Source organism: Anopheles stephensi, chromosome 2 (genome assembly GCF_013141755.1).
Source record: "Anopheles stephensi strain Indian chromosome 2, UCI_ANSTEP_V1.0, whole genome shotgun sequence".
NCBI lineage: Eukaryota > Metazoa > Arthropoda > Insecta > Diptera > Culicidae > Anopheles > Anopheles stephensi.
Window position 1 is genome coordinate 55,511,263 of NC_050202.1, and position 11,317 is coordinate 55,522,579.

The 11,317-nt window shown below is 46.3% G+C and overlaps 1 protein-coding gene across 2 annotated transcripts in view; it reads left to right on the forward strand.

Moving 5' to 3' along the window:
* The window catches only part of LOC118502852 (vesicular acetylcholine transporter-like), a 35,138-nt gene extending 23,847 nt beyond the window's left edge, over positions 1-11,291 (forward strand). Inside the window, exons 2-9 of one of the 2 annotated variants that reach the window (XM_036035556.1) lie at positions 5,075-5,154; positions 5,334-5,692; positions 5,759-5,936; positions 5,999-6,645; positions 6,713-6,835; positions 6,905-7,127; positions 7,374-7,574; positions 7,820-11,291. In XM_036035556.1, coding sequence (XP_035891449.1) covers positions 5,334-5,692; positions 5,759-5,936; positions 5,999-6,645; positions 6,713-6,835; positions 6,905-7,127; positions 7,374-7,574; positions 7,820-8,014 — 1,926 coding nt within the window. In that variant the 5' untranslated portion in view covers positions 5,075-5,154 and the 3' untranslated portion in view covers positions 8,015-11,291. The remainder of the gene's footprint in view (positions 1-5,074; positions 5,155-5,333; positions 5,693-5,758; positions 5,937-5,998; positions 6,646-6,712; positions 6,836-6,904; positions 7,128-7,373; positions 7,575-7,819) is intronic. The other variant, XM_036035554.1, reaches the window with a different exon arrangement.
* Positions 11,292-11,317: the final 26 nt, after the last annotated feature.

The following is an 11,317-nucleotide window of genomic DNA, read 5'->3' on the forward strand; positions in this document are numbered from 1 at the left end:
TGCGGCGTGGAATGTGATGCGAAGGTAAATTTAATTATTTCTTTAACTGTGAACTTCAACTCAAAAATAATACTCTCTTTAAATTTGATTAATTAGTTAATCTAATTCGTGAAAAACTAATAGACTTAGCCAAGCACAACTGTTATCCTTGCGAATTGCATACCTGTCGATTATGTGAATTTGTGCGCCTCGAACTATGCAAAACGCATAGTACAGTAACGATAAAGACGAAAAATTAGAAATTCAAAAGTTTTCAGTAAATTAAATTATAAATTACTTTTAGCCCTTCACTTTAGTTGGGAGACATTCATTACATTTTTAAGATAACACCTACAGCTGGTATTATCAAAATATTTTACCATTATAGTTTATAGAATAATAAAACTACCCATTCCTACGGTTGGCCATCGTAATACCATTCCAAATTCAACATCAAACACAGCCGCTTACACACCCTTCACAACCTTTGGGGCGTTTTCCGCCACGCGTTCATTTCGTCCATTTGACGTACGTTTCACCAAACGGGCGCCATTTAGCGTAGACACCAGGGCCTTACAGATTCAACTCGTTACATCCTGTCACTTGCAAATGATGCTTATCCTCCGGCCCTTTTTTGACGAACGATTGCGCCTGGGAAGGAGGAGCTGGCAGATCAAAGGCCCGCGGTGTACAAAAATCGATAAATTACATGCTGCTGGCAACATCCGAACGAACTACTGACAGGCGTCCGGTTAGAGAGAGCGCGCTTTCCTTCCCACCGGAAAACCCACCAACTCAACCACCTTTCAAACATGGCTTTATGGGTGCGAAAAGAAGAGAAGCAAAGCATTCCTGCGAAAGTTAACTTGCCCGGATGAGCAGAAACGAGATCCTTACAGGGAAATCACCTCGCGAACCGAGTCCCCTTGCTGACTTCTTCCAGCGAGCAGTAGCAATCGCCACCACCCAAAAGAACAGTTGTAACAATATCTTAATTAACTCTAATGGAATCCGTACTTTGTGTGCCGTACTCTTGCAGGCTGTTTTGCTTTCGCGGATGTTTTGCGGATGTTTCTGGCCGCAGTTGCACGAAGCATAACATCCCCCCCCCCAGCTCGGTGGTATACGCACGCGGTGGCAAATGTGAGAGCCGAAGGCAAGCGAATGTGCGAAAGGTGAAGATTTCTTGAGCACGATGAAGATGCCGCAAGATGAAGACTTGGTACAAGAAACTTTTATCCCTCTTTTGTTGGAATTTTCTTGGACGATTTTTACGCGTGTACGGTACAGAGAAGGTGGTTCTTTTCCAACTCGTGGCTAGCATCATCTCTCACCGGTAGCTTCTTCTCTTTTAATATCCTTGCTGGTTCTGTGGAAAATGGCTTATTTTAACGACGCTGAAAATGTTCAAACTGGTGCTTTAAGATATTCTCGCATTGAAGCACCACGTAATATGATGCTCCAACCTGTTGGATAGCTCTGGTTCAGGAATCCGGAAGAAATATTTCACGTCTTGGAAGTTGTTGTAAAATGGGATATAAAAATAGTCAAAGGTATGTTCAAACAGATGAAGAAACGAGGACCTTGAATAGCCTCCGAGCCTATTTTCGAGTATAATAATTTTGTCTCAGAACAGAACATATTAAGAGTTATGTTAGAGAGGTATTTAATAGATAAAAACTATTTCATTCGCAAACATTCTCAGAAAAAAACTATGAAATACCTAATAGAATCGTTCTTAAAGACTTTCTTCTTCTGCCCCGAAGACACACGCCAGACGGGTAAGGTTAAATCGGTAAGAAAATAAAGGCCAACAACGAGCTGAGCAGCCAAACCCACAAAACAAAGCAACAAATAAGAACTCTCGCTCGAGGAAAAACTCCCATTTCCACCCATCGTTAGCGTTGTTGTTAGCGCAAAATGCACCCCATCGTAACATGATTTTTTTTTTCTTCGGGTGGAAAACGTTAAAGGTAGGACACAGGCTCTGTTGGAAGCAAGGGAAAACGTCTTCCGAGGGAACCTTTACTTCCTAGGTGAAATTCAGCTTTTCTTCTCGCCTCCCCCCTAGGGAAAACTGGGAATAAACAGAATTTTCTAACAACACACGATGTACGGCTTTAAACAGAAATGGCCTGAGTCATATAGCAGGCAAACAAGCGAAGGTGTGCTCTATGCCTCAGACACGCTTATCGTTGCTTGTTTATCTAGCGAAAAAGTTTTACTAAATTTCAAAACCAAACAAAGCAGAACCTTTAACTGATTGTACTGAAAATGGGCACTGTACGCCGACGGCAATAGCCAAACGTACATTAATCTCGTGTATCTTGCTCCCAGATTTCCCGGGGCCCTTCAAGAGGATTCCGTGTTCGAGATCAAATTTTCGTTTCGTGTTTCAACGCATTTCGATTCTCGCGTCATGTACGATACCTGGCACATACACGTGTCCCCTTTTGTGTTTGTGGTGGTGGTGGTGGATCCGTACGTGTGTGAATGGCGTTTGCGCGTAGGAAGGTGTGCATCATCATGCAAGTCTCGCCCTATGCGGTGTGTGCGTGGTAAGCAAACAGAGTAATTCTATATACATCAGTTAATATAGCGTTCTTCGATGAAAAGTAATTCTACCTCTGGCGCTTACCTATATTTATTGTACTTTCAATTAAAGCAGGAACTTAAGTTACACCTATACTAGGATCTCTAGCGAAAGGTTTGGTCCTGGTTTTCCACGCTAGACGAGCTGGGGGGAAAATTTAATTTATTAATGTCCATTAATTAGCGGCCCCAATCGTCCAGGAACACTCTCAGGCGAACCGCTCTCCTACCACCTATTACTATATTGACTCATTTTATTTGTCCGGTCAATCGATCACACTAATTTTCCGTTACCGGTGCTGCAGCCGTATTGTCCTTGTCCCGTGTTTGTGGGACAAGGGTTTACATTCTGCCTGGTGTTCGCCACTTGCCATCCTGTGTTCAAAATGAACAATTGCTCTGTAAAGCACAAAGGCGGTTGCGAGTAGAAGCGATAGCTGAAAGAACAAACGTGCACAGCGTACCTTCCGGTTGACATCCCAGCGCTATTCTACTGCTCTCGTTTATCGACCGAAACCGGAACACGCAAGCGGTTCTCGAGATCGCACTGGAATGGAAGGAAGAAAGAATCCCATTCAAGTATCATCGCTCCGGGTTCTGGACAGGATACCGTGTACTGTAATAAGAACCAGCAGTTTCCAGCAGGTCCGCCCCCGGATTAGATTAAAGGTGATAGTACACGCCACTACACACTCGATGTGTTCACAGGCACAGGTTCAAGTGCAGCAGTGTTCCCTTGGTGAAAAATTGGCGAACAGAAACCTTTTCATTTTCCGGCAGCAATTGAAGGACTTCCGTCCCAAAGTGGCAGCTGGAAAAATGGGTGAAATCCGAGCCCAAACTTTGAGCGCTGCTGATAGAATCAGCGGAGATAGAAAATGGAGGGTTTACTACACTAAGCTTGCTTCTTTAAAGGAAAATTCAATCTTCAATCAGGCATGTGAGCCTGAGTCAGGCGTATGAGAAAGTTTTTCGCTGATAGATGGGAAAATAAAGGAAGGAAAGGAAAAATTCACTTGCTGGTGCTGCTAAGTTTCAGGATGGATAGTTAGTTGTATGGCGAGCGTTAAGTGCAGCGGAAACTCTATAGTACGAACCCTCTGCTTCACGCCAGCTTTAGATCAAGCGGATCTGGTTTCGTTATTACTTTGTGGGAAAGTTTATGGTTTATCACCGGACAAAGGAAATAGATAGAATCGTTACAGTGAATAGATTGGACAAGTTGTACCACGCTTGGGAGCGGGGGTTGGGAACTAAGAACTAAGCGCAAGGAAACAAACAGTGAAGAAGGTGTGAAAAGACAGTTGTCGATTGTAAATTGCTTTCGCACACAAATCGCATCAGTCGACCAGTTCGTCCAACACTCTTCCCATGATGCATACTGATGATGGTTCCCCGATTCGAATCGCCACCGGGATTTTCCCCCGCCGATCGACACAGCGGGCGACCAGCAGGTGGCATAATCCGCCAGCCGAACGTCTCGTTGCCATGGGAACAACATCATCAAACAGGCACAGAAATGCTCGGCTTTTCACAGGCAATTTTTATGTCCGACGCTATCGAGCGAAGGGAGAAGCGACCACAAAGCAAACGCAGCCCGTCCTATGTCACCTGCAACTGGTGACGGCCGTCAGCGTCAGCGAACGATGGGACCCGGGTTCTTGGCATGGGGCCATCATGCTGTGCATCACCAAGTGAGCTCCCATTATTAAAGGGCTGATTAAGCAGGAGGGTCGGTCGCTTGCACACCGTAGTAAAGTTCTTTTTTTGTCACTTTAATTGCAACCTTTTGTGTATTGTTTTAGTGTTAGGCGGTGGTTTGGGTTTCTTTACTACGTTTGAGATTGGCGGTCTGAGTCCTGTAGCAATAGCAGGAGATATCAGTGACTGCGGCAGTAGATCTGTGGACAATAGAAGCGATGGTGTTCTTGATAGCCTATCTCGCCTAAATCTGGGACTTTGGGAGCGTTAGCTAGGATTTGAGGACTTAGTCAAACGGTAGGACGTCACGTGGTGCAACCCAATCGGGGAGAATAGTTTGAGCTGGTGAGTCAGCGAAATGTATACATGCGTCGTATTTTTGAGGCTAGAGAACTCAGCTATTGGTCTGAGGTCTGTGGTCTGGACTCTGTGGTGAACCTCATCCTAACTATCTAAGTGCTCCTACATCCAGGATTCAATAAAGTCCAGTCTAAAAACAGAAGACTTCCTAACAGTCTCATTAAGTTATATTTTTGGATACCATAAAAGGACCAATCTAACCTATCAAGAAGCTATACTGTTGAATCTCCATTGTCCTCCTTACCGATGATTTTTTCTAATATCTTCCCAGCTCCTTAACCACTTACTAAACATAATCGACTTTCCCACCATATTAATCATTGTACATGTTTCTACCGATTTTTCACCGAATTGTTACGTATCACCCATGGAACGCTCGCGATACTCAACCATCGACCATTTCCAAATGTCGCTTCATTTCATTCCATCGTTCATCGCCCAGGATGGAAAGATTCCATCCTGCAGCTGCCGAAGAAATGGCTCTCGACATCGGAAGCTACAGACGAGTTTGGATTCCCCCAGGTATGTGCTACATCGCTACATAAATCCAGTTCCTTGCTTCAGACAAGCGACCAACCGGTGACGCCTCAACATCGTAACGACCGATTGCAGCGAAGCTTAGCTAACCGTATTGCTTATCGATTGTAGTACCACGCCGAAAGAAGTTCCTCATTAGTCTTCCGCTCTCTCGCTCCCGCTAGATGCTGCCCAAGGTACCCGTTCCGACGGTGGAACAAACGATGGCCGAGTATCTGCGGGTGTTGCAGCCGATCGTAACGCCGCAGCAGCTCGATCGGACCAAGGCGATCATTAAGCAGTTCAGCGCCACCATCGGACCGGGCCTGCAGGAGTATCTGCTTGCGAGGCGTGACGCCGAGGACAACTGGGCGTACCACTACTGGCTGAACGACATGTACCTGGACAATCCGCTACCGTTGCCGATCAACTCGAACCCGGGCATGGTGATGCCACCGCGCAAGTTTACCATCGTCAACGATCTGGCCCAGTTTGCGGCACAGCTCATCGATCAGCTGATGGATCACAAGGAAATGCTGGAGGGGTAAGTGCGCCGCATGCCCGGCATCCGTCCACCTGCTCACCGACGTCCCTCTTCCGTTCCGTACAGTGGTGGACTGAAGCAGGAACGTGCGGCTTCGCGCGAGAAGAACCAACCGTTGTGTATGGCACAGTACTATCGGCTGCTTGGTTCCTGCCGACGTCCGGGAGATCCTCGCGACAGCCAGTATCTGCCGCCGGGTGGAGAGCAGACCGATGCACACGTCATCGTGTGCTGCCGTAAGCATGTAAGTATCCACAGATCTGCGTCTCATCGCATATCCCAACATCTTGCTCCTTCCTCGCTCAGATGTACTGTGTCGCTGTGAAGGCTGGCGATCGTGGACGGCTGAACGAAAACGAACTGGCCGCCCAACTGTTGCACATTCTCAACGAAGCCCCATGTCTGCCGGAGACAGAGTCGGCGGTCGGTATCCTGACCACCGAGCCACGTCCCAAGTGGGCAGCCGATCGTGAGCTGCTGCTGCTCGAGGAACGCAACGCCCGCAACATTGAGCTTATCGAGACGGCCCTCGTGCTTATCTGCATCGACGAGCCGATACCGCTGTCGTACAATGCGCGTGGCTTTAACGGATCACCGGCCGGTGCGCACTATGCGGGCGGCCGGGACGAAAGCAACATGGCGCACGAGATGATACACGGTGGGGGTAGTGCGTACAACACCGCCAACCGTTGGTTCGATAAGACGATGCAGCTCATTATCTGCAGCGATGGTACGTGGGGACTCTGCTACGAACATTCGCCCTCGGAAGGCATTGCCGTGGTGCAGCTGCTGGAAGGCATCCTGAAGCGCATCGACGAGACACCGGCCAGAGATGAGCCGACCGATCAGCTGCAGCTGCAACACTCGCATCTGCCACCACCGGAACGGTTGGAGTGGATTGTGCGGCCAGAGATTGAGCGACGTTTGCGCGAGGCAGCACGGTCGGTGGACAGGTGAGTGAGCTTTTAATGTCCCTGGAAGGAAGGTAAGGACTTAAGGAGGATTTCTCCAAATTTCCAGACGCATTGAAGATCTCGATTTCTACGTGTACCGGTACAAACCGTACGGCAAGAACTTCATCAAGGCGTGCCAGGTCAGCCCGGACGTGTACATTCAGTTGGCGTTGCAGTTGGCACACTACAAGTAAGTCGAGCGGGAAAGCATTTTCTCATCTTCCAGACTCTTTAACACACGGATTCGCCTCCTTCCCAGACTCTACGGACAGCTGGTGAGCACGTACGAAAGTGCCTCCACCCGACGGTTCCTGCTCGGACGGGTCGATTGCATCCGGTCGGCCAGCATGGAAGCGCTCGAGTGGGCGAAAGCGATGTGCCAGGGCGAAGGTCCGAACGTGACGCTCGAGAGCGACAAGGAGGACGACTACAGTGCCGAAGCCGCATCGGATGTCAAAAAAGTAACTTTCAGTATTTACAGTGTATGTGCAAAAACCAATGCAAACGCTCTCGGACCCTCTAAAGCGCACACACCCGTTAGCTGCCCCAGCTTCCTCGCTCCGGTTCCCCTTTCCAAACATTCCGAGTGCTGAGAAGTTGAAGGATGCGGAGGGTTTGCCAGTGTAATGCTAGACTCTAATTGTGATTTTCGGTGTTTTTGGTTTCGCTTTCTTTGCTTTCTGTTCCGCCCGCTGTTGTTCTTTTCCTTTCTCTCCATCCACCCACAGAAGGACCATCTGAGGGAGCTGTTCCGGTGTGCCACTGCGCGGCAAACCGAAGTCATGGTGCAAAACATACTCGGCCACGGGATCGATATACATCTCCTAGGGCTGAGGGAAGCTTGCCGCGAACGGGAAGGAAATATGCACGAGCTGTTTACGGATGAGTGCTATAAAATTGCTAACTGTTTTCTTCTTTCCACCAGCCAGGTATAAGAGGACGCGAGCGTGGTGTTTCAACCCTGTCAATGCACTACTTGCACGATAATGCACCTGAATGTTGATATCACCGCACCTGAAATGCACTTTGACGGCACAGACTGTGGCAGGACGTGTTCTGGAAGGGAACAGAATAGTTTTTAATCACTTGTGTCATACAATAATGCCTTCTTTTCTTCCCAACTGTTTTGCTCCTCTGGGGCTTTCGATTCAATCTTCTTTTTTTTTTTTGACAGGTGGCCTGTTCAACCAACAGCTTTATGGGGTATGGGCCAGTAACGCCCCACGGTTACGGTGCCTCGTACAATCCACACCCGAACGAAATAATCTTCTGCATTTCGGCCTTCTTTACGTCGGACAAAACGAGCGCGTCCCGGTTCGCCCGCTCGCTGCAGGACTCGCTCGATGCGATGCGCGATCTGCTATCGTAAACACTAGTCGGTGGCCTTAAACAACCAAAACCCCGAGCAAGGACAACCTGGGGGCAAAACGGAGGACGATTGAAGAGAGAGAGAGAGAGAGAGAGAGAGAGAGAGAGAGACAGGTTGCTGCTCAAACTGCTCGACAAGCATATATACATATCACGAGAAACGAAACATATCAGTTTTAGCAAAAAACAAAAACAAAAATCCCCCAGTGTAAAGTTTCCGCATCGACGGGACAACCAAAGAAACGGATACATATCATTAGCTGGTAAGGAAAACCCAAGGAGCTAACCCGCTCTATCTATACTCACATGTTATATAGGCATTAATGCAAGCAGCAGGAAAAAAAAGTCAGGAATTGTTTGTACCGGGGGTTTTTCCAACGCCCGTTCTTCGTTCGGTAATGATCAGTTGGTGGATCGCAAAAAGGGGATCCCTTCGTGTAGTAGCAATATGTATACAACTTTTGATCGCATCTGCTTCGGCTCGTTAGGGATCCATCAAATGGTCAGGGGACGCAGCAGGATGACGATGTTAAAAGTTCTGTTAAATATTGGAATTCTATTAGAGGAGCATTAAGCCCTTACCTCTGTTGCTTGTTGTGACGTGTTGCCTGTTGTGACGTAAACGTTATCCCATCATACTATATATCGCCTCTATTTACTCAGTATGCAATGGCATTTAACCAAGCTCCAACGTCTAGTGCGTCAGGTTCGTATCCTGTAACTGATTCTTAGATTGTTTGAAACACAAAACGAAAAGTGCTGAGTTCGCAGTTCTGAAAGGAACTGATTCGTTGAGCGATAAAATTAGATTTAAAGTTTCCAAAACGCATGATCGATGTTGACAACCCCTGCAGGAGTGAATACGCTTTAAACAATTCCTTACCAAACGAAAGGTTTAACCTTTTCTTTTTGTTGCTTTAAGTAGATTATTTTCCTGTTAATATTTTCCTGTTCCTTGAGTAAAGCGACCAGCATCAGGTCATTGTTATATATTGATTTAAAATCAATTCTAATGCGTTACAACGGTGTTACAAGACTAAGGGGGCGCACTGAGCGCCCTTACATACTTAAGTAGCAAACTATAATAGTACGGCAGACCGAGCTGCCAGCTAATAATCGCGTAGTGTTTAAAAATGCATAGTGCACCAGCTCCGCCCGGGGTGGAAAGCAATACAATGTTGTAGCGATTGCCACCGGCGCGAGTTCCGTATATATATGCCCGCACAGTATATCTTGTCCATTTCATCATTAGACATCGTTCGAATCTGGCGATGATTCATGTAGCAGTAGCAGCAGTATCCTAACGTATCCTCAAAACCATACACCGATACCACCTTGCTTTAGCTGTATTTCTATATCTTTTCTAATTCGCTAAATAGTTTAAAGCAGTCCGGATTTATAGAAAAATGGGTTTATATCAAAATAAGCTAATCTATCCATTTTTGTCGTCTTACTGATTGCTTGCAAGTTTTGGTCACCTGCGTCTGAGAGGCCATACTTTTCATGACTCTGGCGCATAAGTTGAGTTGAATCGCGTGGATTGCCATGTTGAATTATTCGACCAGGGGAAACAACCTTGTCATACCAGGCATTAGTTTACCCCAATATCGACAATTTTTGCTGAAGTCGAGCGGGAACATCGAATCTGAATTCATCTGCCATACTGTTCCCTTGTACGTAAGGCTGAAAATAGCGTCGGGAACGGTGCCAGTTTTCATACGGCAGGATCGGGGTTCAAATCCCATCCGCATCGTTCCCCCGTAGTGAGTGAGGACTGACAATTCAACTATGCGGTTGTAAGCTAGAGATGGCAGACATGACTTAAGTAAGAGGTCGTTAGGCCAAAGAACAAGAGAAGGACTGACATTGTTCCAGTAATGTTGGGTAAGGTTTTAAAGTTAATGAAGCAGATTAATTTGGAAGGACTCACTGTTATTGCCTCTTAGAGTTACAACAATTAGGACGCAATCACAGTCAAAATTGAAGAGGCAAAACAGCCCACTCGTCGATTATTTCAACAATACTTTAAGAGCTTGATTGATAGGACTCGCAGGCTGTATCCGGTGTCCGGGTATCCGAGTAAGACGTAGAGCTATTCTCTGATCAATTTCCAGGTTCTAGACATTTCCTTCGTATGTTTTGAATTATGGTTCATGGTCCAACACTTTGAACCCATTAATATTTGGTCAAATCGAGCGATACCTCAGAGCTGGTTGTATTTTGACCTACTTCACCTAAGAATTCGAGGTTTAGGATTATTTTCATAAAAAAGCAAAAAATATTTGTTGTGCCGCTAAGGCAGGTGGTGGTATCTCAGTGTATCGAATGCAGAAGGCATCACTTCAACCCATGTAAACTATAGGCGGGAAGGTTAGTGCAAGATACTCCATAGGCTTAAGAACCATCCTTGAGTGGGCAAACAACAAATAGGAAACAGTTGTGCTTTTGTAGCGTGTTGTGTAAAAACTAAACAGTATTTATAACTCAAACTAATCGCGTTAAAAAAGGCAATAGTGCCACTGCTCGTATTAAAAAATCCGCAAGGGGTGAGTCGTAAACTCATCAAATATGGATGCGACAAGAAACATATCAATACGCCAATATACACACATACATATATACGCATATACATATCGAAGCTAGGGACGGGAAATGATGGATCGATTTATCGATCCTCTCTACACGTTAAAGGTAAAAAAGAAAAACAAATCCCAACCCGGAAACCACCACTCTTATTCAGTAGAAAAGAGTGCATCTCTACACATGTCACATTTTGAAAACAAAACGGGCGCGGTTTCAGTGGCCCGGCGAGGGCCGGGCATCCGCGCACGTGGGTAATAGTTTTAGAAGCAACCACACACACACACAAACACACACCGTAAATGTGTAAATTATTATGTATCGATTAGCTCGGCAGAGACTAGCACAGCTCAGCAGATTGCCGAATCATCATTGTTAGTGTGTGTAATGTGTGTGGGTTCTGTTATTAAGGCGAACAACGCATGTAACGAGTATTATTGGCTTTTAGGCAAAAACGGTTATTATTAACTGGCAACGTGTTAATCGTGTTCCATTCTGCTGTCTAGACTATTATGCTTGCTCCCGTAACGTGTTATGTTTGTGGAATTTGAATTAACGCCTTCGTAGCTAATCATAGTCAATCGTCACGATCGCTTGCTGGCCCCTGCCGCCTCCGTTGCGTTATGACGTATTGAGTTGAAAGCAAGGCAAATTCTAGCAAAATCAATAAAAGTTCCAACTACCCGTATACAGCAGAATCAATCGCCCTTATCAGCATTTTTCG